The sequence below is a fragment of the Micrasema longulum genome, unplaced genomic scaffold (genome assembly GCF_059751315.1).
Source record: "Micrasema longulum isolate JH-2025_06_02 unplaced genomic scaffold, ASM5975131v1 h1tg001067l, whole genome shotgun sequence".
Taxonomy (NCBI): Eukaryota; Metazoa; Arthropoda; class Insecta; order Trichoptera; family Brachycentridae; genus Micrasema; species Micrasema longulum.
Window position 1 is genome coordinate 433,930 of NW_028278255.1, and position 26,950 is coordinate 460,879.

General features: G+C 32.3%; 2 protein-coding genes across 2 annotated transcripts in view; one reads left to right on the forward strand and one right to left on the reverse strand.

The window, feature by feature from the left end:
* Positions 1-1,168: 1,168 nt before the first annotated feature.
* On the reverse strand, positions 1,169-20,457 carry TBC1D16 (TBC1 domain family member 16). The gene is made up of 7 exons (XM_088233163.1): positions 19,063-20,457; positions 5,707-5,903; positions 4,752-5,253; positions 3,308-3,452; positions 3,112-3,218; positions 2,665-2,846; positions 1,169-1,867 (listed from the first exon to the last, which is right to left on the reverse strand). Exons 1-7 carry the CDS (start codon positions 20,019-20,021, stop codon positions 1,668-1,670), a joined length of 2,292 nt encoding a protein of 763 aa, XP_088089289.1. The 5' UTR covers positions 20,022-20,457; the 3' UTR covers positions 1,169-1,667.
* Positions 20,240-26,950, forward strand: part of LOC148277234 ((E3-independent) E2 ubiquitin-conjugating enzyme UBE2O) — a 28,045-nt gene continuing 21,334 nt past the window's right edge. The window contains exons 1-6 of the mRNA XM_088233160.1: positions 20,240-20,827; positions 20,986-21,213; positions 22,942-23,205; positions 23,948-24,179; positions 24,640-25,216; positions 25,575-25,712. Coding sequence (XP_088089286.1) covers positions 20,525-20,827; positions 20,986-21,213; positions 22,942-23,205; positions 23,948-24,179; positions 24,640-25,216; positions 25,575-25,712 — 1,742 coding nt within the window. The 5' untranslated portion in view covers positions 20,240-20,524. The remainder of the gene's footprint in view (positions 20,828-20,985; positions 21,214-22,941; positions 23,206-23,947; positions 24,180-24,639; positions 25,217-25,574; positions 25,713-26,950) is intronic.

A 26,950-nucleotide genomic window follows, 5' to 3' on the forward strand; every position in this document is an offset into this window, starting at 1 on the left:
TTTTCTCTGTTATAAAAGCTGCTAAAAAGATAATGTCACTCAGATGGATGGTGTTATGCAATACAACAACCATTTTTATATTATTTGATACCGCTGTGTGATTTACACTTAATATAAATACAATACAAACTTGTTAAGTTGTTTAAAAGTATTTTCATATTTGACAGCAAACCACAAAAAAAGCTTTTTTACAAAATTCAGCATCCAAAAATTTTTATTTTAAAAGTCTTGTAACAATAACTATTAACTAGTGCAAACTCGAGCAAGCTAAAGCAAATTTACATACGAGTAATTAATTTATTATTGGTTATATATATCTTTTAAATAAGCCTAATAATTTTTCTTTGCAGGTACTAGCTCAGTTATCTTCTCTCTTTACCCTTATCCGCATCTAACGGTGCAGAGGGCACTGCATTGGAACTTTAATCGCAGCGTATCTTGATCATTTTTTACATGAAGGCAAGATGATCAGTCTTAGCTTCAGATGCCAGTTTAAACCATGAAATGCTTAATATCGAAAAAATATGTTTTATATCGAGCTTGCCTGAATCTTATCCTGGAATTCATACTCGGTAGTCAAACAGAATTAAAATCATATTATGATTCGACTCATCACGGTTAGTCTATTTGTAGCATTCATGGATGAGGATACAAATATGTGTTTTTAGTGATTAACTAAAAAATGCTGATTTTGAAGTAACCTCATTGTAGTAATTACTAGAGATGAAACGGATATCCGGTATCTGGCCTAATTTTACTATCTGGCCAGATACCGGATAGTAGCGTACATATCAAGCAGATATCCGATATTCATTTAACTGAGAAAATTTCATGAAATCAACGCCAGTAAATTTATTTATTGATATCGACAAACAAAAAGAAAGTAAACCTCATTATTTGAAAAATAGACCCCCTTTCAATAAAAACGTTCACGCTAGAAAAAGAGTTTAACCCACAAATAAAATATGTTTATTGAAAATGATTTTTTGATAAAAATATATTTGCGTGAAAAAAATTAAGCATAAGAGGGAAACTACCCAAAACCATTATAATTATTTAATGAATAATTTTATAAACCATATTGATATGCAACTCATTGGTCGATAAGTGATCATAAAAAATATCATGAAAATATTTATACCCTTTTTTATTTTATGGACAGTAAAACTTTTGTTTTTATCTAAGAGAGAATTTCGAGTACCGGATTGTTTTTATTGTTTTTTTAGACAATGGGCGGGATATCTGGCTATCCGGCAAAGCGACTTGCCGGATACGGTATCCGGCCAAACTACTATGTTTCATCACTAGTAATTACTCCACAATATATTGGTGTTATTTACTCTTTAGGGATTCAAAGGAGTATTTATCTACATAAATTTGTCCATACTTAAAATATTATTAATTTTTGCTAGTTTAGAAATTCCTACAAACAGGACTAAGTATTTTCATGTCATAAAATGCAATAGAGATGCAGTAGGTACATAATCTAATAGTAAATTTTAAATGTAACGTTTAATTTAGAAAAGAGTTTAAATATTTGTTGGAGAGAATTCTAAAAATTTAGAATTTAAAAAAAAAATGTTTTGTGTTAAATTAATATAAAATGTTTTAGTTTCAAATTGAGGTTAGGTTACATATTCATTTTCATTATGTAAAGGGTATAGGTATTATTGCACAGCGTATTCACAGTCCACTCCATCTTCGTGCCCCGTGCACTCGATACTGGGATGGTGAGTGGAGTCCCATATACCGGGACCACATCTCTGGCACAAGTTGGCTAGAGAGCACGGTATTCTCACCAGTTGCCTGAACTGATGGAGTAAACCCCTCGCCTTTCCGAGTAGCAGCTGACCATCCATGTACATTGCTAGAAATAAAGTACAATAAAGATTTATATAAAATAATTTGTCCACAAGTTGGTGAATGGAATAGATCACGCTCTTAAAAAATATATGTATGACCATATTATTTTTATTTATTTATAAATACGCTCAGTGGGTATTTACAAGGATGATATACAATACATGATATAAGAAAATAGACACAGTATCGCGGGGTAATTACTATTCTAAATCTTCTCTACCCTAGAGGGTATGTTATATGTTATGTAACTCTCTAGGGAGAGTGGTTAACTTGAGGATTTTTATTTTTTGCATGTGGGTACACTCTGCTTCATAATGATTAAATGTCAAATGATGCATAAAACTGTTTTAAAAACAAAAAAAAAACTAATACGGTTTGGTCAATTCAACTCAATTAAGTAATTCCTTAATTATTCATGAATTACGTAACACTTGTTTTGAGTTAATTCTGCAATAATATTTTAAATAAAAATCATCATGTTTTGGGATTAATTTATTTCAATAATCAGTGTGTGTTTATGAAGCAAAGTGTAGTCGCACGCAAAAAATAAAAATCCACAAATCAATCACTCTCTAAAGGGAAGATTCAAAATAGTACCCCCCGGTAACTTCAAAATCAGCATATGACAGTTACCTACTAAAAAAACTTTGAAAATGAATTAATATTTGTGAATAATGCAGTATGGTATTGTTATAAATGTGTGTAGTATATAATAATATAAATATGTAAGTGCCCAACTCATCACCAAAACTGATATTACAAAAATTTGTTTCAATCAAGATAACATAATTTCAAACATACCCAATGAACTGAAATAAAGTAACATCTCATCTGTCCTTAAGTCTTGAGCTATAACATCATCAGCGTAGACTGCTATTATAGAAAGGCACAAGAAAAGATGGAAGTAATCTGTCAAGTAATTAGCCCAACAAGCTTCCCACATGCGAAGTGCTACGGGTTCTGTGAATTCTCTCTTGAAACATCTGTAAAATAACAATTGGAGCTGTTCATGAAATCTTATTATGGATGCATTTGTATAACAATTTGCCCCGCAGATAAAAATGCAATATTATTTTTATATAATAGATTTTCTTTTAGGGTACCAAATATGGATGCTATGATTTTTCGTTTTTCCTTTACTTCCGGAATTATTCCAAATTCGAATTTTGTCATTTTTAATCAAAGATTTTACTTGTATACCCACTCAACATTTACAAAAACATTAGATGTTTAATTTTAAACACTTACAAAAGAATCCATCTGTGGCAAAATAGCAATTCCAATGCGTCAGTATATTTATTTAAATGATTGTAGAAATGTGGAACCATTACTCTTATTAGCTCACGGAGGTAACTCTGAAATAAATAGATCAATGCATAAAATAATCATGTTTGGATTAAATTGATTTAAAATACAGTGCAGATATTTTAATAAATTTCCTTACTAGGTTAATATCCATGTCATTATCTGTAGGAGTGCATACAAATATTGTTCTCTGCATAAGTCCCACAAAGCACCAAAATGTGTCAGATTCATCATTTATTTCACACAAAACAGGAGCCAGCAGATCACTCATTCCTTGAGTATACCTAAATAAATAATATAAAAAATAGCGCATGACATAAAAATGCAATATTTAAAAACAATAATATAAAAATAATCATTATTTTTATCAATACAGGCTCTGTCACTGTTTAAAATAGTGACACATATTCAATATATCCATTTTTTGTATGATTTCTTCCAGTATTAGCTATCATCTGCAGACTCCGCTGCTTATTTCTTCCTAAAGAATTTGACACCAGTAAGATCAGGGATAGTAAACTTCTATCGAGATGTGTTTACCCTTTTTACTGATTAGTAATTTTATCCTTTATTTAGACTAATAATTATCTCTTGCGAGCTTTGCTGACAAAAAAAAGTTATGTTAATTTGACATCACAGTGGCTAAAGAAACAAATCCATAATTGTGCATGATTTAGGGGAATTTTGTATATTACTGCAATATCCGTAACCTTTTTGACATGAAATTACTAGTACATACCACTAAGTGCATTATTAGTTAATTAATAGGATATTTTCACATTAAAAAAATATAGATATTGTTAAATGGTTTTTAATATGTATATTTAGAATTACCTGAAAATGAGACATTTTACTCCCTATAGAACAAATGACACGTAAGTATTACCTTACCGCTTCATATTTGTATGCAATGTTTGTTAGAAGTACATTCGGCGGGGATGAAAACTGCTCGCCGTGACGGCAACTGCTCGCTATTTTGTATGTGTTTGTTTTAAAACCAAAAATTATAAATGAAAACTTGATTTTTGTGCATTTATTTTTATTAAATAAATACCGTTCTTACTATTTACCCCAAATATTATAATTTTGGTGGCCATTTTTGATGAGTTGTTATAACTCACTATTAGAAAATGGGAATGAAAAGTTGGGGTAGAGTGGGGTTCAGACCTCGGACCTCTGATCAGTGAGTCTGCAACAGTAGCTACGGGATCACAACCCGATTCTTAAGCAATACTAGGTATATAATTATAATTGATAGGGTTATAATTAGAATTTGAAAAAACCATTCTAAATATCTAATTATCCGTTCACCCCATAAAATTTAAAATAAAACTGATGAAATAAGAATAATATTCTGAAGAATAATATATAATTTGCGGTTTTCGTAATCAAAACAATACTTTATCATAAAGAAAGGGTAGCTAAAGTGTGTTTAAGAATGAAAGTAACTAACGCAATATCTTAGTTTTGACTTTCACACTATTCCGTATTTGTAACTTATCTACAGTTTAGAACATCACGTTGGTTAACAATACTAGGGTAATGAAATGCATATGTTTAATGTATGACTACTGACTACTGACCCGAGTCTGGAATTGTAGATTGCATAATTGAGTAAAATATTCTTCATGATTTCAATATTTGGATTATCATCTCCGGAATAGTATGGATTTCCTCTGTCAGTTCGAACAACATCTTTTTCAACCACGCATTGAACATTTTTCCAAAAACTCGCTTGTTCTTCAGGAGTCATTCCGTGTGTTCTTTTCCTATTATACTCCTGGTACTCTTTTCTCCTTATTTCTGTGAACGCCTCTCTTTCTTTGTAAGTAGAGTTGTTTGGATAACAATGCAACAGGAATGGCCATACAAAAGAGCGTAGATCTTTCTCTAACCCACCGAAGAATACACCTTTTCTGAGAGTTAAGTCATCTTCCAACTGGCCATCGGAGTTGAGAAGTGTACTGAAGAACATTTCTGTGGTTATTTTAACTACGCTTCCTTCCTCCGGATGAAGTTCGGACTTTTGAACCTCTGGTCTGCATACCATGAAATGGCGATAAGGCATGTTTGGTTCTTCAGATCCTGTAATCACGTAAATGAAAAAAAATCATGATAGACACCAATATTATGCATTCATTAGCAAACAAAATTCTGTACGCTTTAGGATAAATAAAATAACTTAATACACCCAAGATTCAATTCTGAAGCCCGTTGGGGTTTTTTTCCTCTTGATAAATGAATGGAAAGGGTTTTTCAAAATTGTTTACTTAATGTGTACTAAAATCATTTGAAAATACTATTTCCTTCAAGTTCAATGGTATACAACAAGTAGCGAAAAGACTATTAATTTTAAGTTCAATGAGCAAATTGAATTTAAAAGAAATGGTCATTTCGCTACAAGTATTCTTCGACTTACCAAAAACAGTGATCATGGACAGTGGCGGTTTTGCTTTTAATCCCCTCATTTCTCAAGATATAAAATGAAAAAAAAAAGGGCCTTATGATTTAGAAATACAAGTGTGTTAGTCTACGCACCGGGAGTCAGCCTTATGTTATGCAGTAGAGAGTGCCACTGGTGCAGTACTTGTGCCAAGCGGTCCAACCCACCGTGGTGGAAATGGAGGATCTTGTACTGGGATTCCCGAGAAGCGACAACCAGCTGACCACAGGTACAACTTTCATCGCTGAAGAATAGTCGCAGCGAGCGCATCTGACTCAAGTCCACCGAGAACCTGAAATAAAAAATATATATTTTTTTTTCAATACAGGTGAAACTGTTGCAATTATGTAAGTCTAGGTACATATTTACAAAATTCATGATCTGTCATCAGCTGGGTTAAGTGATTACTTTACACACAGTGCATACTGCCACCATTCTGCTTATAGGTAATATAATCAGCTGATTGATCGCTAGCCCAAAGCAACAGTGGGATAAATCTGAAATTTCCGATTTTGAGGTACACACGCAGATATTTTAAATGAATTAATGTTTTTAAATAATAAAATATAAACTAACCTACTGTAGCGAGCACTGAAATCTTTCCAGGTTGAAATATCTTTTTTTTTTTTTAATATTTTTTTTTTGTTGTGATTTCTTGATAGCTTTTCAGTCCAAATTATTGAGCATATATATAAAAATACACAAAAAAGTGCCTATTAAGTGACAATTTTTTTTTTTCATAATTTAATAGTTAATTTGTGGATTTTCAAATTTTTTTACACTTCACAAAAGTTAACAGATGGAAGAGTTGAGGAAATGAAGATGTTTAAACATAGGCAGAACGCTTAATGTTACACAGTTTGTGAAGTGGCCACTTCTACCAGCCAATGACAGTACATAAGCCTAGTAAATACATAGACTTCCATATGTTCTTCCCAAAATGTTTTCCCTTTGTTGCAACAAATTTTGATTTGAATATCGGATACTTTTTACCATGAGAAATCCCGCTAGTCGAAAAGCTAGTAAGTCATAAAACAGTTTTATTTATTTGTTTCAGAGTTGAGAGACAAAAGAATACACCGGACTCTGATCTCCAGTCAATTGACATGAATTATTTGTCATCACATCATCTGACATCACATCATCTGACATCACATCATCTGACTTTCTTGGCAAAAATAGCCCGTAATTTAAATTATTTATTCAAAATAAATATACTGAGTAATAATAACAAGATATTTTATTAAATATTAATATTTTTAAGAAGCTTCGTGTTTTTTGTTTTTTTTTTGTTTGTGTTTTTTTTGTTTCGTTTTTTTTTTTTTCCTTTTTTTTTTCTTTTTTCTTGTTTTTTTTTTGTTTTTTTTTCCTCTATTTTTTTTTTTTTGTATTTTTTTTTTTTTGCTAAATAAATCCAAAATTGCATGTTTGTTTTTTTTTGTAAAAAACAAACATCATGCAAGTTTGTTGGATGGTAACTAGGAAGTTTGCTTTAAACTTGCCTCAAGTTTACAGAGTTGCAATCTCTAACTTGGGTCAAGCTTGAACTTTTGATACTTCAAACTTGATACAATACAAGCTTGAGGCAAGTTTAAATTGCTATCTGGGAAATGATGGTTTTCCTAAAAAATATAAATAAATGTCTCAAATTTAAACTTACGACAGTGTACTTCTGAGGGTGCGATGTATTAAATTTGACGAACTACCCAGGGAGTAAAATCTGAAACTCTTCTACAGAGTTTTGGACGTACCTACTCAAAATATTTTTTGAATACCGCAGCACCGCCGCGCCGCGCCGTTTTATAGTTATGTTTGCGTAAAAATGCCGTCGACGCTGACGTCGCGTCGTGGCGGCTTTAAATCGAATTTTTCATTCAGAAGTTAACTTTTATTAATAATATGTAAAATAACAAAGTAATAATTATGGATTATAAATAGGAATATAAACATAAATAATTTATTCGTGTTTGCTAAATGGTCATGAGGAAGAATGACCATATCCGAAATAAGCCCTTCATATAATTTGCCAAACTCACTGTGAAAGGGGCAATGAAAGTAGTAGGTTTAAATTTAAAAAATCGCGGTTTATGACACAATATATAAGTATATGGCACGGGTTACATCAGTGAGGACACATTGTTTTTAATATTAGACAGACAATTGACATGGACAATTCATATCAACAATTTAATTAGCAAAGTGGCAACTTTATCGAGTCTATTTTTTAAAATCAAAAGCTTTTTTCCAATAAAGGAAAAAAAAATGTAATTCGCCTATGTAAAAACTAAAATATGTTATATGCAACTACTATGGAGAACAGGAAATCAAAATGACATAAACAGACTACAAAGACAGCAAAATAAAACATTAAAGTTAGTATATGACCTACCCTATCTAACAGCAACTAAAGAACTTTTTAAACAAACTAAACAATCAAATGTAACTAAACTCCTTAAACTAGAATCCTTAAAATTTATTCATAAATTAGCCACTGATGTAATTGTAGACGAAGAATTAAAACTTGAAAAATAAACTGTAGTAAACATAAACACAATACGAGAATATCAGAAAAATATCATATGCAACCTTTTTACACGAGAAAAGGACAATCGAGACTAATAAACCATGGACTGAAATTATACAATAAACTATCAGACAAAACTAAACAAAAGACTCAGACAACCTTTACAAAAGATGTTAAAAATATTATTATTAACAGTAGAATGTGCATTTTAAAAGTGAAAACATTTAGTTAAATGTATGTAACCCGTAAGGGTTTATCAATGAAATTTAAATAAAAAAAATATAAAAAATGTTTCATATTTTGTAAAAGGTAAAAATAAATACTATGCATACATTCAGTTATGCGACTTATCGGTTGTCGCGTCATCGCGATGTAGGTAGGCACCTATAATAAAGGTTATATCATTGGGTTAGGTTGGTACAGAAAAGATGGAAGGAGATAGGAATCCGAGAAAGAATTTCATGAGAATGCCGAGAATTCAACTGGAATCTTAATTAAAAGTCTGGAAGATATGCGGGGAACTATTGTGCTGATGAAATATGGAAAATATCCATGTGAAGGATGGCGATTTAATAAAGTGCTTTTCATGTTTTGGATGACAAATACAGTTTAACCCTTTTCTTGGCAATGTATCCTTGATAATAATGTAACAGTCGGAAAGGTTAATAATATTATTAACCTTTGTATATACCATACATTTTTTTCAAATAAAACAAAGTAAAACAATACCTAATTCAAATTCAAATTATGTTTAAAAAATATGAAAGAAAAAATCCCAGACCAAATATTTTGTAGTACGTACTTCATACTTCAGTACAATTTTATATTGGATAGTTAAATAAAAATATACAAAATCAACATAGAAAAGTAACTGAAGATTATTAATTTACACTAGCAGTATATACTTTTCTTAGAGAAGATCGATTTTATACGAGAGATACAGGCGGTTTTCTAATTTCTTTTATGTCTTTTCAACTATATTTATGTATATATTTTATGTATACCTACCTATATATATATTTTTTTTATATTTTTATTATAAATATATAAAAAAATAATTTACAAACAAACATAAGAGGAAAAACAGAGTATTAAAAAAAATAAAAGAAAATTACATAGCAATGAAATGAAATACATGTTAACAGTAAAAATAGTAAATAAAAAATCCCACAAAGGTATGGCCTGTTCGTGGTTTACAAGAAATGTTTATGAATTTTCGCTCCTATAATAAATACACAGTTATAATATTTTTGTGTAAAATAAGAAAGACAAAAGAAAATATTCTGTAAAAGATTGTAAGGTTTCTTTTTATGGTAATTAAATAAAAAAATATAAAAAACATCAAAATATTCCCTATTATCAAAGGGTAACAAAATATATCATAAAAAAAATTTATTAATGTCTTTAGTTTGAATCCAGGATAGTGCGTGTTTTTCAAAAGAAGGAAAAGTTTGAAAGTTTGGGATCAATAAAATATTATCAGTAAAAAATAATTAAAAGTTTTGGGCCTATTAAATATGCATGTCTCTGTGCTAGCCTCGTTTTACAATGTGGTATTTATATGTTTTACTAATATGTAAACGTGGTTTTCATTGAATTTTGGATGATTCCAAGTATTGTGAATATAATTACATAGGTATAACTTTACAATTTCTTTCACTATATATTTCGTAAAATACACTTTTAGCTGTATATTTATGAATGTAAAACATATAAAACCCCACAAAGCGTTAAAATACATAAACGAAAGATGAAAAACACATAGATTCACAAATTTTGAATGACCTGGGCCCCGATTATAATGGGAATATAATATTTATCTTCAATTTTATCTATCAAGTAAAATTAAGTTTTCTGTATAAAAAATAGAATATATTTACAATATTTTTTTCTAAACATGTTCAATTACGGGCTACCGACGAAGATATTTTGAAATTTCATACAAATATACACACTTTCGTGCATTTATGCATTTATTATTTATATCGATATTAGTTTATTCCGTCTGAGTAAATACCGATGAAGATAGTCGTTCATAATCGCGGCCCTGGGCCCGTTTTCCAATGGGACTTAAACATTTATCTTCAATTTTAGCTACAAAGTAAAATAAAATTTTCGGAATTAAAAATAAAATACGTGTACATTAAAAAAATATATGTTCAGTTACAGTTAACCAACGAAGATAACTTAAATTTTTTTACAAATATACACATTTTCGAACAGAAATGTAGATTTTACTTTATACTGTCTCGATATGTACCGATGAAGATATAGTTCATAATAGCGGCCTAGTAGTTGTTTCAAATTTGTGGATTTAAGTATCACTCGTCTTGTATTCATAATATAAAGTTAGTGATATATTAGTACTTATATTTTACGCTGTGTAGGTACCTACTTTATACAAATTCTGGGTCAAGGAACTGTGTTTATTTAGTTAAAAATGTTCCAGATAGATTAAAAACCGAGTAAAAACATTTTAATTAATCGAATTATAGTTTCTAATGGCTTAAACAATGTTATAATCATTGTTTTATACATAATTCTCAAATAAATTAAAATCGCGTTGTTTTCTCATCACAATCTTATTTGCACACGAAGTGCATAGAGCACTATATTGGAATACCAAATGCAGCGTATCTCGATATCTCTTACATGAAGGTGAGGTGATTAGTCTTACGCTTCAGGTGCCAGTCTTGTTTGAACAATATTATAAAAAAATCTTATTCTCACTTTCGAAACAAGCTCCTGACGTCACTGCGACCTATTGTGACAGGTCCCCGTGAGTCAGTTCTCGCCCCCTAAGCCCAGGTCTTTAAACAACCTGGCTATTGTGTAGAGGAGAGCAAGCAGAGTTCTCATTTTGCTAAATTTCCCCATTTATTTGTTCAAGTAATCCATATTGTTTTTCTTATTATTTTTATTTATTTCTTTATTGGTAAAAACAACAGAAAATGTTTAAACAATTCACATTATAATAAATATAAAGTATGAGATTAAAATTATGTACGAGTTTATAAAAATATTTTTTAAATATCATACGAGAGTTAAATGAAATATTTCGTTCCCAAAAAGTTAGGAGGGTTAAAAAGGACAAGAAAAAATTAGGATAAAATAGGAAAAATGAGGGATTCTCTTGAAGAAGTTACCCTTAAAATGCCAATAAGAAAAAGAGACATGTGAATAACGTGATAGTGATACATATTCAATTAAGGTAGTTCTAATATTATTATTTTTTAATGATAAAGTTTTGAATCAAATATATCAAGGGAGGAACAGTTTTTTTTATATTCTGTGCAGCTATGGAATTTTGAGGGAAGTTATTGGATGGTACAGGATTGTAAAAAAGTCGGACTTGTCTGGTAAATACAGTAGGGCAGTTAAGATTGATGTTTTCCAAGAGATAAGTACTTTAAGTTTTATTATTCAAGGTCTTGAATAAGAAGCACATGCCAGAAACAGTTCTTCGTTTGGTGAAAGAAGTCAGATTATGGAAAGAGGAAGAGTCATCATACGAATCGAAAGTTACACGTGCTTTACGGTTGAGAACTTTCAAGAACTTATTTTGGATTCGATCTAATGAGGAAGTTCAGTGTCATTTTTTAATTTGTTAAAATACTATTAAACTAAGCCAAAAAAATTTTTTTTTACTTATCATATCCGCCTCGTTGTGTTGGAGAGTCCGTCATTTTTGAAGTCCTAGGTTCGATTCCTAGCAGAGTAAACGTGAAATACTGGTATTGAGGGTGGTTCTACACTGGAATATTTAATTATTACTAAACTGACACCTGCAGCGTAAGCGTACCTTACCTCCAGTGTAGTAACAATAACCAAAAAACGTTGCAATTGGAGTGCCCTATGCACCACTAGGTGAGGATAGTGAAATGACGTTGATACTATTTTTAAATTGCCGATGTCTTTATGATGAAATCGGAATTATCTAGGAATCGATAAGCTTGGCCGAGTGAGCTTCGTGATCAAAGAGGAATACCTGTGTACTTACACCCAAGTATTTTCGGGTAACCTTTAACCTATCTCATAGATCACAGTTCTATTTTCTACCCGTGCGCAAAAAATGTGGATTTACTGCCATTTTTAAGTCCGTTAAAAATCTCGACTTTGAATCAAATAGTTTCGTAACAATGAACAAAATGAGATTGTTTTTTTTAATGTTATCGCTAAAAAACCATTTTAACTTTAACTTCAAACTTAGTAAACAATTTTATTTATTTATTTATGATTTTGTATTGCAAGTGAATTATTATGTAGGTACTATTTGTTGCCAATAAACGCGATATTTCAGCAATGAAACAGAAAGGAAAACTGTAATTGTGACTGTAGCACAGCATACAATCCACATGATCTTAACTCAACACAAGGCTTTTAGTCTCGTGGAGTTCGGAAAACGTTACCTACTGTTTTATGTAATATATCGCATAGATAATAGCCAATAGTCATCACTAAAAAAACAGAATGTCCAGGAGAGCCTAAAAACTAAATAAACACGTTGTCTTCAAATCACGTATTTTTCGTTGTTTATATTTATTATCTTTTCATTAAAGCAATGTCGATGCGTTAATTAGGAATATTATATTTAGATTTGCATTAAAAAATGCTCTTAATATTTTTTAAAGAAAATCTTGATTGCCGTAAAAAAGTTTTTAACATATGACACTGTTTGAGAACGGCGGCGCTCAAATACGTCATACTGGGGCCTTATGCTGGAAAGATGTGACATTTTGTCACCCACTCGACAGTAGTCGAATGGTCGTATCGATCGTTTTGTCATTATGCTATTCTTGAAAACCCTTCGACAATTTAATTACAACGACGGATGACTTCTGCGTTGCCAACTCTAGCGATTTTGAGAACAATCTACTGAATTAGTAATTCTACGTACGATGTTAATTCTACCGATTACTAAATATCTTGAACAATAGGGTATTTTCACGTTTTTTTTTTATTTTGCAAAAAAATAGAAAAAAAAATTACGATGGTAACAGTACAGTTTTTATTTTTTTATGTCCACGCGTTAATTTTTCAGAGCGGTTTAAAAACGTATACTTTGAATTGGCGCCAAAACGAACATTCGGATGCCGTATGGGCTTGTGACGTCACGCGTTACGAATTTGACTGACCGTCCAAACAAATTCATACGAATTTGTATAGCCTACGTGTTGTTTTTGTTGTAATTGGTTGTTTTAACTAATTAACGCGCATAAAATGTCTTTAGTTATAAGATACAAGTACTGTTTAATTCCGATGTGCACAAACACTACGGTGAAGACGCAAAATAAAGCTTTTTTCGCCATTCCTAGTGCCTAATGAAAAAATGCAGAAAAAATGGTTTAACGCATTTGAACGTTATGAAACGAGATGTTAAAAAAAACAAACCACTATTCTTTTTTTCGTAGGTCTTGTTCAGTACAAAATACTATATTTTATGGTGTAGACTGTAGACTATAAACATTTACTAACAGTAGGTACTGAAATTAGCACTTATAAAGCTTGACAGGTACTACAATACTAAAATAGTTTATTCTTTGAACGTTATTGTTTATATTTGTATTATATTTCTGTACTTATGTTACTTAGTTTAATTTGTGGAACTGTTAGTTTTCTATATGAATAAAAAATAAAATTACGAAAAAATTCCTGTATGAAAACCTACCTTATTTATCTGTGAAATTTATTGCATTTACAAAATGGCAACTGACCTTGAGATGCTGGACAGTCTTCACACTTGCAGGAATCTATTATTTCCTAGACTTCATCGCAAATCAACGTCACCGAGTACGATTTGGTTCTAACTTTAAGTTCTGCTGGGGTGACTCGACCTTTTACCATTCAAATATCACCCGTCCGTTTTACTTGAATGTAATCTACACTGTCACTGTCTCCGTAATTTACCCTAGCTGATATATTAATAAGTAAATCACGTTTAATAAAAAAAGGCATTAACACGCACTCGAGCAACAGAGATGTTTACAAGCAATGGTATTTTATGGATTATGTTGTGTCAAAGGATTATGTTGCATTAAATGTACGCTAAACAATATATTTATAGTACATGCAAATAATACAACTATTTGAATGAATACATTCTGGAAGCAAACATTATATATTTGCTTACCTTACGGCCTTTACATTTCTATACTCGAACTTAAAAAGTTTGTATTGGATGAGAAAAAAATACCCATCATGATTATATCTATTTTGGGCAAGTTATCGGGCTTTCCTTGTAAAAAAACAATTTTAGTCATAATGCTATGGATGTTTATAAATGAAAACAAAAAAAAAAACAAAGGAAAAGACGAAATTTAACTAGAAAAAACAAATAAAAAGCCACAAGCCGCCCGCGTCAAAGTATCTCAGTATAGGATTTGAGTGAACGTAGGATATATAAGTCACGCGTGACGTCATCAACCCTTTTGGCCAGTTACGGGCCGTTTTATTTCTATCAAACTTTAAATAGGAAATTATAAATGAAAACATTCGTTTCAGATTTTGATAGTAATATGGTTCGAATCGTAAAAATATTCTTTAAATACTGAATACATTAAAAATCATATCCCCAGTTTATGAAAATACCCTATTGGCTATTTTGTGTAACAAAACAGCAGCCACCCCTTCCCCCCGCCGCTCACTACGGTTTTTTTGAACGGCTTGTAAAATACGACAGAGTAGCGTGATAACCTTACCAATATTTATTTATACAGCATGTATAAATCTGCAAAAAAATAATATGTTTTTTAATAAATATTGGGTGAATGGGCATACCCACAGCTTTTCAATCAATTTGATAAAGGCTTAACAAAACAAACGTAATACGAGTAGGTACCTACAATATTACACATTTTAGTAGGTATCAATAAAATATCGATACCCACATTTCTCTAGGTACATTATACTTATCCATCTATACTAATACTAATATTGTAAATGCAAAAATGTGTTTGTTTGTGTTTCCTTCACGTTTCAACGGAGCGACCGATTGGCATACTTTTTTGCATGCCGGAGAGGTGAGAAATAAAATATAATACTTATTTTTCAACCCTAAGAAAAAAAAGGACAATGAAAACAATATGTAATAATTCAACAATGGGCATCATTATTTGAAAATGAGCAGGCGGTAAAGCTAGGGTTTCCTAGGACAGCGGTGCCCGTATTTTAACGGCCGTAGTGAACGGTGATGCGGTGGATAACCGTCGTAACGGTGACTAGAGTGTGGTTTCCTAGGAAAACGGTGTTATCAACACCATTTAACACCGTTTCCCTAGGAAACCACTCTCTAGTCGACGTTACGACGGCTGTCTACCGCATCACCGTTCACTATGGCCGTTAAAATACGGGCACCACTGTCCTAGGAAACCCTAGCTTAAGGCGGGATGTCAAAAAGAATAAATTTGAAATGATTTTTTATAATTTCTATAATGGACTTGCTTTATTTATGGTTAGTATGGTTTGCTTTTCGTTTTGGTTTTGTAGTAGGATTTTGGATTTCTAAAAAATATAAGATAATAGTGATTACATCTCTAACTTATGCACGGCACCTACTTTTATGATTGAAATTGACGGTCCCTTATACTATCGAAACTGCATTTTTCGATGTTGAGAGACGGGAGGGAAAAAAAGCTTGATAATTTATTGATGTAATATCCTCAGAGTAATAATGCGTGAACCTATAGAGAAGCCCTATCACTATGTTTCATAGAACGCAAGCGATGACGGCTTGTTGGTTAGCAACCAATTGGTGGCCATTTTGTTTTGTTTGACAACATAAACATAATGCTTCGATCGGATGCTTTTGTAACTGTGCTTGGCTTTGTTTGTAAATAACTTGGATATTTACGTTATAATAAATAAAAATTGACTATGGTGAATTGCAGTATATTTGGTTGCAGCAGTAGGAGCGTCAAATGTGTTAAAGGAGTCAGTTTTCACAGGTAATTGATTTCTAATATTTTCCCATGATTAACATTGATTTTTGGCATTTATTGTCCCGACACGTGTATTATGTTGCTTAAAAACTTTCTTTATATCAACATATTTACTTCAGCTACAATTTTTTCTCAATTTTGGAGATAAATTTGTATGTTTACTGTTGATAATGACAGTTGATTACGGGCAATATGTCGGGGCTGCACTATATAAAGTTTGAGTTTTTATCGAGTAGAGGTCGATTCAAATTTTACTCGAAAAAGTAATGTTAACCTTGAAATCGCATCTAAAATGACGTGTCCAAATTTCAGGCCGCTACGACTCGCCATTTCGGAGATGTAAACCCAACACAGGACTTTGGTTCCATGGAGTAGGGATTTATGTCTCAATAAATGTAACATAAGTATATTGTGAATAAAATGAATAAATAAATAAAAAAATAAACACACACATGTATTTTCAGTTTTAAAATAAATATAGACGAATTAAAGAAAAATAAATTGGAATAACCCTGCAATAATAAATACACAGGTACATATTTAAAAATATTTACAATGCAAATGAATATCCATATACCAATTCTCGACCAGAGTATGGCCCATTGTTTTGCTGCGAACTGTAGCTAACTTAATACTCAATAGTCATAGAATGGTTTGCCTACGTTTGGGCTCCTCTATAGCTTGGCGCATTAGTACTCTGAGATAATATCAGATACTGTAGAATTGCGTGAAAAACGTGTCTATTCGTAGGGACCGTCGAATTATTTAGTACTTTTTCATTTAAAAGTAGATACTAGTAAAAGTTAACCCATTTGAATTGTAGACGAGTTTGTTTACTGACATTTTCTTGGTGGAACTGCATTTTAATAATAATAAATAAAATAAGTCTTTTTAGTTTTCGATCACTTTGAATAAAAAAAATAAAAAAATAGTGACCGGGTTTCGTCGTGACTTTAATCGCAAGACTGGTGGGAAACTAACCGAAAGGAGGAGCTCCTGTTATAGAGTTAAGAATAGTCCAGAAGGAGCGTAGAATCATATTTGAATACATCAGACTGTGTCCAAAAATCCCCCCACAATGCCCTGCTTTCGCCGAGCGCATTCGTGATGTCGCCGCGTAATATTGCACGATGCGAAAAAAATAATCATACAACAAATGTAAGGTAAAAACAGGCAATCTGTTAATTTCTCTAAACTTGTATTGTGCACGCGGAAATGTTTATTGACACAACAGAGTAAGTAGATAAGTAAAGGGTCATTTAACAAGAGTAATTGAATTAATGAACTTTACACTTAAAATATAAAACAAATTTTATTTGACATAAAAATGATATTTTTATATCATGTTAAATTATATTTGATGTTTTGAAGATAATGTCGTTCAAATGTCAACCACAGAGTTGTTTAATCCGAGGTCCAATTTTCATTATTTCTCTTATTAGATGAGAAAACTACTTACCCTACGGTAAAAAAAATTACTACCCATTACTACGAAATTTCCATTTTGTTTCTTCGACAATCTGACAGATGGAAGAATAATTCAATTTTAAAGTAATGCATTTGCTACTTAAACATTCGTTTGCTAATTACAAATGAAATGTGATCCTATCCCGTTTCTTTAAGATCCCAGCAGTATTTTTACACTTCAAAACGACACAACACGGCATAGTTGAGTTAAAATCGGGAGTTGCGTACTGAGCGACGTCTACAAAGAAACTAACGGGTCGAAACGTAGACCTACTCATTTATGAGTAGTTTAGTCGCCTTCTGTTTGATGTGCGTATGCGGTTTCTGGACTATTCTTAATTCTATACCTCCATACTTAGGTAGGTAATACACTTTTTGTTATAAAACTCCATAAAATATACGTAGGTATATTTAAAAAATTATTGTTCTTTTGTATTATTTTCTATGATGAGGCCGACACGCGAATAAATGAAATAATAAAAGTATAATGAATGTCGGCCTCGTGGTGTAGCGGTCAGCGCGTTTACCTACCACGCAAGAGGTCTCGGTTTGATTATCGACATGGTTGACATGAAATATTTATGAAAAAGGTGTTTTTACACTAAAATATTTTATTATCCCCTGGGCTGGCACCTGAGGCGTAAGACTGATCATATTAAGTTCAATGATCAAGATACGCTGTGATTGGTTTACCAATGTAGTGCCCTATGCGCCGTTCGGTGCGGAAAGGGAATGATGATGATGATATTAAAATTTTTGTGTTTTTTATTTGATGAATTACGCAAAGTTTTACAACTTTACCACCCATGCAATAAATAGAAAATATTAAACCATAAGAACGCATGATTTTCTATTTTTAAAAATCGCACCCTGTAAATTGAATCAAAATTTATACAAACACAAAATAAAACCTGGATGTAATTAATTAAAATGTGCAAACTAAGTCTTTTGTCTCTCCCACATTTTTTTTGCTGTATAGGAAGTTGAATATTTTTTGCACAATATATTTAAGGAAGTTCAGTGTTTTTTTTATTTTAGTATTTGTTAATAGACCGAGACAAATATTTTATTATTTTTTTGTATCGTATTATCATTGCTACGATTTTGAAGTTTTGTATTATTTTTATTACTCATCGCGTGACGTCATTAGGTCTCTTCTTTTGAATCAAAACAAAACTCACCAGTTGTTCTGATTGGTGGGTTGGCTTCCCGGAAACCGGAAATCTGTCACAACACTCTATCATTGGTTGACTAAGAAGAACTTGTGACGCCATTTAAAGTAGTTCGTTTTTATGAAAATCATTATTATTATTTTATTCGTACATTTTAGAGAAACATTTGCCGTACAATTAAATGCTCTAATTTTTACCGTGTGTAAGAAAACATTATTATATCCAGTTTCCCGTAGCACTGAACCCTGTATCGATGACGATTTTTTTCAGTCGAGTCAGTGAGTAAAAGAAAACTTCCATCTTTTTATTTATTATTAATACCTACAGTAATATTGAACGCGTTATATTTACCTCCTGCATTTTGGCGGCGATTTTCTGTGAACAACTGGAGAGGCTGTGACACTCTCGGGGAAGGTCAGGTTGTGCTTCAAGGCCAAGAACTCGGGAGTGGACATCCAGTTGGGATTGTTCTCGTCACAGGAACTGAGAGACAGGGATCTGCAAAACCTGTCCGACATCTGCCCTTCCGGAGTTAACTCCATGTTCTCAATTGTAGGATTAGCGATGGTTATGTTCACCGACGTCATCGACTGCGATCTAATAAACTTGTCAATAGTGTTGGAGTTTATTTTATTTTCCTCGGGAATCAGCGGCCTTATCTCAGAGTCCAAGTCGCTTTTTTCTTTTACTTCCTGCTGGGTTACGTCATTACAGCGCCGATTAGAATCCAAACAGTAATCGTCTTCACCATTTGTATTCAAAATGTTACTGTTTGATTTTAGCTCAGCGGAATTAACGCTGAATTTGTCAGAATTAGAGCTCAGACTGACAGATTCAGAGGTGTCAGAAAAAGCGTTCAAATTTCCTTCATTTATAATATTTTTCTTACTTACATTATTGTGCTCTCTGTGAGTTGGATTTTTGAGGCTTTCAGAATATGAAAATTTATTATCCGTATATTTTTCATCTATATTTATAACATGCCCGTTTGAGTAATCGAGATCTTCTGGGTAACATTTTTCAACTGTCGATGGACATCTTCTGAGGGTGCAATTCGGTATCCAATTCAAAAACAACGTCGGTCGCCTGACATTGTTGTGCTGATCGGTAAATATTTTAGTATTTATTGTTAGATAGCCCGGATAGTGAATGATGTCAAATTCTTGACGCACGAATGTCGGTGGGTGAACACACACATTGTTTTTACAAAACAATATTTCGTTGTCAGCATAGTCGTCGAAATGTTTACCTTCTGCTTCAGCTCCGAGGATATAGTGCGAAGCGCGGCGAAATATATTGCTGATCGGCATTTTTATTTATTGATTATGTACTATTTTATTGGTTACACTCAGTCTAAAAATCTATAATACATCCAACAATAGCTCACATCGCATATTTAATTCGAGCACTAGGTTAAAATATATTCGCGTAATCGTACCGCAGGACTTTTTCTTTCTGATAAGAAATATTGATTGCATTTACCTAAACATATTCCGTCCTTTTTCCTCGTAAGTATGGGTACGCATGCGTACGAACTAAATACGATCTAATTCGAGTAACGTCGGTTTTTCTCGTGAATGGAATTTAAATCAGAAGTCAAAGCAAAACCAATAAATCTCTTTTGAAAAATGCAATTCAAATAGTAGATGCTGTACATTCCACAAATGCTGTTTCAAATAATGAATAGGATACAAAAATCGTTATGGATTAATGAATAATCTTCGGGAAAACAAGAGAGTTAGATATTTTTTTGCATTCGTTTTTCCTGGTTTCCTAATCTATATATAGATGTCTCTGTAGTTGTAGTCGACGCATGCGCCGCTGTGTCAGTCAGCTGTCACACCGAAGGGGCACGCAAAAAACAAGTGAATTTATTTTAATAATTCCCGTCAACATGGCGGGTCAAAATCCCGGTTCGACGACAGAATTCCAATATTTTTACGAAGATGAAGTGTTCAAAATTAATAAAGGGGGTCAAGTTGTATTCGGCCTTGTTATGGAAAATTTCGAAGCGAATTCCAGCGAAGAAGAAACCGAGGACGAATCTCCGGTAAAAAAGGGCGAAATTCGCGTAGTTTGGCACCCTTCAGGAATAGAAAGAGTGATTTCTCCTGCTGTAAGTATCAAGCATCATATTCAATTATAATACATATTGTTAGCAATTTTTTTGTGTGATTGCGATACTTTGTAATAAATTGACACATAGAATAAACTCGTCTGGGGTAGGTTTTTTTTGGTATGTTTTTCTTTTGATAAGTTTCTTTTTTTTTTAAGGTCGGCTTGGCGGATAGATCTTTAATGCCAGGGGATGTGGTGCGGAGAATGATCAGAGGAAAAGATACTCAAAGAGGTTACTGCAGGGACATCATAGTTTCAGCCGCAGTGCAAATTGTCGGGACTAATCTGGTTCTACCGGCCGTGTCCAGCGAAAGGTTACAGCCCCTAGAAGAATTTACAACAGACCTTGCAGTCTGCCTGGACTCCTGGGTCGGAACATCAAAAGTAAGTGCTTCTACAAATTATTATTACAGCTTAAACTTAAATTTAAATAGCCACTTAAACATATTCACAATATCTAGCTATTAACATTAATTACTTGCGCAATGTTAACTGATATGAAATTATATTATTTGTTGTAAAATACCAACCATTACTGTCAATGTCTTTATTTTATGCAGTATTTGTATGTTATTATTGTTACATTATCTTTGTTTACATTTCACTGTAGCATGTTTTAAAAATTCCCAGGTTATCTTCTGATAAGTAAATAAATATAACTCGCCTAAATCATTTGCGTATAGGCATATTTTTTAAGCATTTTACAATTTGTTTGTCACTTCTTGTATTAATGTAGTATGTTGTAATTCTCCAAGTGTACATTTTGGTGCAAAAACTGCATTCATGTGCTAAAAGTATCAATTCGCCTGACTGCAATTTTTCTACTTTTGGTCAGAATATGTTTTTAACAATTTACGGAATTGTGTAAAATATCTATATCTACTATACATTTTATAAAATCAAAATATCTATATCTACAACAACTTTTCAGGAGAGCTGATTAAAGACTCACAAATTAACTTTTACTATGATTTAAAAATACCTTATTTGAATTCAGGATTATACTTCGATTTCATGTGAATCATATGATTTAAAAATGTTGTGTCTATAATAAGCTCTTTTAAATATCTTTAATCGGCTTTTCTGAAAAACTTATGTTTGCTTCCATTGATATGTGTTAAACAATAATTAGAAAAATTTAATTTCTCTCGTCCAGTTCGTTAGTAAAACTTCTCCAAATAACAAGTTCAGAGATAATGAGAAAGAAACTATTTAATGATCACCTTTAAATATTTTTTTCACTGATGTTGAGTAATTGTATTGGAAATATGTCAGCTTGATTAGTACAACATTTGGAATGTTCTTGAAATTAACTGAGAAACATTACCATCTAAATACCAAGATTTAACACTAAACATTTTAAAAACAGTTTTAAATATAAAGGAATGAACTTTTTTTAATAGCTTGCCAATAAACTTAAACTTTTTAAGGTGTTTACTAAATTTAATCTAAAATGAAACATATTTTATAAACCAACTTAATCAATTGTTTCTTTTTAGCTTTTAAAAAAAAAAAAATATATATTGCAATATGATTTCTTCATGTTCAAAAGACTATGGTTAGCAATTCCTAACAAAATAAAAACATCTTTCTTTTAACATTCGATTGTAATTTAGTATATTTTTATCTGGATTTTTTCGGTATAAGTCTTTCTAGATTAAAACAATCACTAAGATAGACCAGATCCTGTCTTGAGGTAGTAATTATTATTTAATTTTTGTCCTAGCTTTAATTTTCTTCAGTTGTATTTTATTCCAATTGTACCTGTAAGTATATATTACAAAGAAATGTATTAACCATTGTTAAATGTAAATAAACAAATGTATATAATTCCCCCCAGAGCAGAAGAGCTTGCCTCCTTTTTATGTGGTATTTCATTTTCAATTTTGGGGGCTATTTTCAACGAATTGTACATAACTCACATTTAGAAAATGGGAATCAAGTTGTGGTAAAGTGGGGTTCGAACCTCAGAGTTTTTTTTATTTAATGATACTTTTTGCTTAAGTATGCGCCATTTATGTAAAAATTGTACTTCCCTGGACTGGCACCTGGAGCGTTAGATTGCCTTCATGCAACAAATAATATACATTTACTGATTCCTTTGTTTTTCAGATTGTAAACAGCAAGATGCGCCTGGTCTCCAGCGACGGCTCCCGCATAGAGTTCCCCGATGTAAACAACTGCCTATTGGAAGACTACGTGCAGCGGAGGCGGAGAGGGGGGCGTAGCTCGGGAGGGGGCAGCTACCTGAATACGCCTGACTTTTATCCCGGTCAGGTGGTAACAGGTCCGCTGGGTATGCTGGACGAGGCCACTTGGCTGCACACCACCAAGGAGATGAAGTCTGCCAGGAAGCACAAAATGAGGGAGCAGAAGGTATTCATCTTTTTCCTTTGCACAACGGCCAAAGGTTATATAGATAGACCAAGCAATGGTTAACAGTCTAATAGTAAGTACATCAGAACCTCTTTTTACACGGGGAATACGTTCCACGTAGTACCGCGTAAAAAAAGTAAACTAAAAAAGAACAATGCTGGATAGATTTCCTTATATAAAAATCATTTTGGGATTAAAAAAAAAACAAAATTGTTTTTTTTTTTTTATTGGTTAAGGCAACCATCCTAATATGGTTAATTTGTGCCATACAGTGTGCTTTAAACATTTTGGAGTTAATTTTTTTTAAATGCACAAATATTTCAGTAAACAGTAAATTTGGACAAGTGCAAAACTGCCTCTGGGGATAAGACTAACAAGACATGGGATGAATTTTGTTTTCTGTTTATTGTAACTTAATTTTATTTAAATTTCACATTTCAACAAGCATGTTTTATGCAAAATTATCTGTTTCGAAAGAGAGTGACAGATATACCCTTTTGCCATCACACTACAGAGTTCTGTGCGTGAAATAGAACCAGAACCCCGGAAGAGTGTTTTTGATTAGATAGCTACTCTCTGGTAAAAATCCTGAAAAAAGTAATCGAGTGGATATAAGTCTGTCTCTTAGTGAAGTGGTTGGCATGTTCACCTACCATGCTTGAGGTCTTGGGTTTGATTCCCAGGAGGGTTGACTGATACGTGAACACAATCTGATTTTCTTCATCGCCGATGTTGTGTTCAGTTCACAGTTGAGAGTGTGGAGACTGAGAGCGTAGGGGTGCAGTGGCAGTGCCGGGCCCTCGGGTGCGGGCCCCCTCAGCAGCCACGCTTCCTAGTGGAGGGAGATGAGCTGTCCCGCCTGAAGCTGCTCAACCTGTTTGAGCCGTGCACGCTGCAACTTGGCGCCAGGAACTTCCTCACTGTTTCCAGCACCGACCTATTCAGTACCAAGGGACACTGGAAAAAAGCGCAAAGTAACTATCTATTTATTCCTATAAACCTGACTCCTGTTATACACAGATTTTTTAACACGCTTTAAAAATATACGGAACCTCTTTAAACGTTTTTTAACCTCTGAGTAATAATGCTCTACTGCTGTAGAGATGTCAATTTGCTCTATTACATAGAACAAAAGCGTGGCATGTTTGGTTTAACTCTCCCGACCCAAGAAATTTTTCAATGTTAGTTTAGTCTGATATATTTTTCATACAATGAATAGTTTTAGAACAGACTTTTTAGATATACAATAAATAATTTATTTGAATGTGATTTGATGATAATGTGTGACAGTAGTACTATTCTTAAATATAAAAATAATAATAAATAATATTGTTAAAGTAATTGACTTTAAAGATAATATGGTTAATGGAAGTATGATAATTATAATGATTGTTTTAAAATTTGATGGTATAGTTTTTGATCTTTTTATTTTAGGTAAACTCTACAGAGCTCTACGTCGCCAAACTAGACCAGCAAGATCTAGAGATACCAAAGATACTAAAGATATTAAAGATGCTGCTGCCAATAACCAAACACAAGACACCAACTCCACAAACAAACTTACTTTCCGAATTTCGTGTAAATACAAAAAGAGGCTTTCCATACACAACAGAGACGCTAAAACCGTCTTTGTACACAACGCTCCACCGCATACCGTACAAGACAAAACCCACAATAGTACCAGTAAGGATTTAACCGATTGCACCAAAAAAGATGAGACGAATAGTCAGTCAAAGATGGAAGTCGATATTGTTATAGTGGATGGTGAATCAGCAACGACAAATATCTGCGAAGACCACTGCAATATAGAGAAACTAGGTACCAAATCAACGGAAGATGTGGATGCTGATTGTAAACCTTCCATATCTCCGCTGCTCTGCGACGTCAGTTCCAGGTTAGATATTCCAGACTTCACTGTTAACGGCAGGAAGAGTAGCAGTCTGGACCGATCTTCTACACCGGAAATTTCTGGAACTCCCGAGAAACACAAGAAACTTAGGAAGTCAAAACTGTAAGTAAATTACATTGAATTATTTATTTGTATTTTTTTTAAAGTTTGGTTCGACCTAGTTCCACTTAAGTATGTAATTAAATCCACTTATCTGTCTAAATTGAAACAAAATATATTTGCAACCTGTTTTGTTCCACATGAAAATGGATTTTATAATTGAGTGCTTTACTATACTTGTTCATTTGCATTTCTAATAAAGTTAAAATAAAATTGAGTGTATGATACTGCTGTGTAAATTACTTATCCCGATTTATACTCCACTGTCTAATTTGGTTTTCCCTTTGAAGTCACATGGAACTTAGTATTTCCAAAGTGTTTTTATTTCCTCTCCTGACTTGCTTTTGTGTGGTGTGTGTAGATCCCTGTCCAATAACAGTTCCAACGACAAACTGAATGTGGTCAACGGTGACCACAAGATGTCCTCACCCCGAACAGACTTGGATGACTCCGACAATTGGGACAACACCAGCTCTGATGAAGAAACTAACTCAGACAGGTTATTCTACATTTTTCTCTAAATTCTAGAATAATGAAATGTAATGAAAATGGCGTGATGTTAGTAGTTCATGAAAATGGGTTTATTTTCATTTTACTAATGACAGCATACAGAGTGTCTGTATTCCAAGAATCAGAATAGTGAACAGAATTTTGCAAACTTTAACTTTACGTATTCCTTTATTTTCGGACTCAATACACATTTGTGTATATGCGAAATAAGGAATAAATATGCATTTTCCACACAAATCTGAATGTACGCGCTCGCAGCTTCTGAATTGAAAAATGAATAATATATCGAATCAGAAAATAATTAGATTCTTTCTACTAGATAACATGGTATTAAAAATGTAATGGTGGCGATTTTTTCGTAGAATTTGTATGCATGCACAGAATCTGTATAAAAATTATAATGTGTTCTAAAATTTTGCATTTACATACAAGATTTCAACCAATTTGTGTATTACAAAAAACAATGTGTTTTGAGTTGAAATAAACAACATAAACGGCAAATCTTCCTTTCACAAACATTTATAATACTAACATATTGGGCTTAATATATATATTTTTTTAAAAAAACATAAATTTCCTTATACCCAAGATTTAAATTTAAAAAAAAATTAAACCTAAAAATTATACACGATTTAAATTTAAAAAATTATACAGCATATTCAGTAGAAAGTTTAAATAATAAAACATTCTACAGTAATACAACAAGAAAATCATAAGTGCTGTTTCATACAGCTGGGCAAAGTGAACAAAAAACTGTATGTATTATGAAATGCATGAATAAATAAATATAATTACTATTCACCATCTTTGAAAAAGTTCAAAAGGTTTGTTCTATAGGAACAATACCCTACACTAAATATATCAGATACGTGGGAATAACTATTGCTGAGTTCATGAAGTCTATTTAATACGGCATTACAAGTATACACTGTCTGTGAATTGTTGCTACAAAACGGTGGCACCTGTCTAGTCATTCTTCTAGGCACCCTGAAGTTGATGAGAGATAATAGTTCAGGGCAATCCCATATTGAATTTACAATTTTGAATAAATTTAAAAGCTCTATAATTTTTCTTCTATCGTTAAGTTTTAACAAATTTAAATGTTTTTAGTAAAAAAATCGTAATTTAAAAATTCATGACTGATTCTATGTAATACATCTTTAACTCTTAAAAGACTTTGCTATATACATAATATACTGTTTAATTATCTATTCTCCAAAATTAATA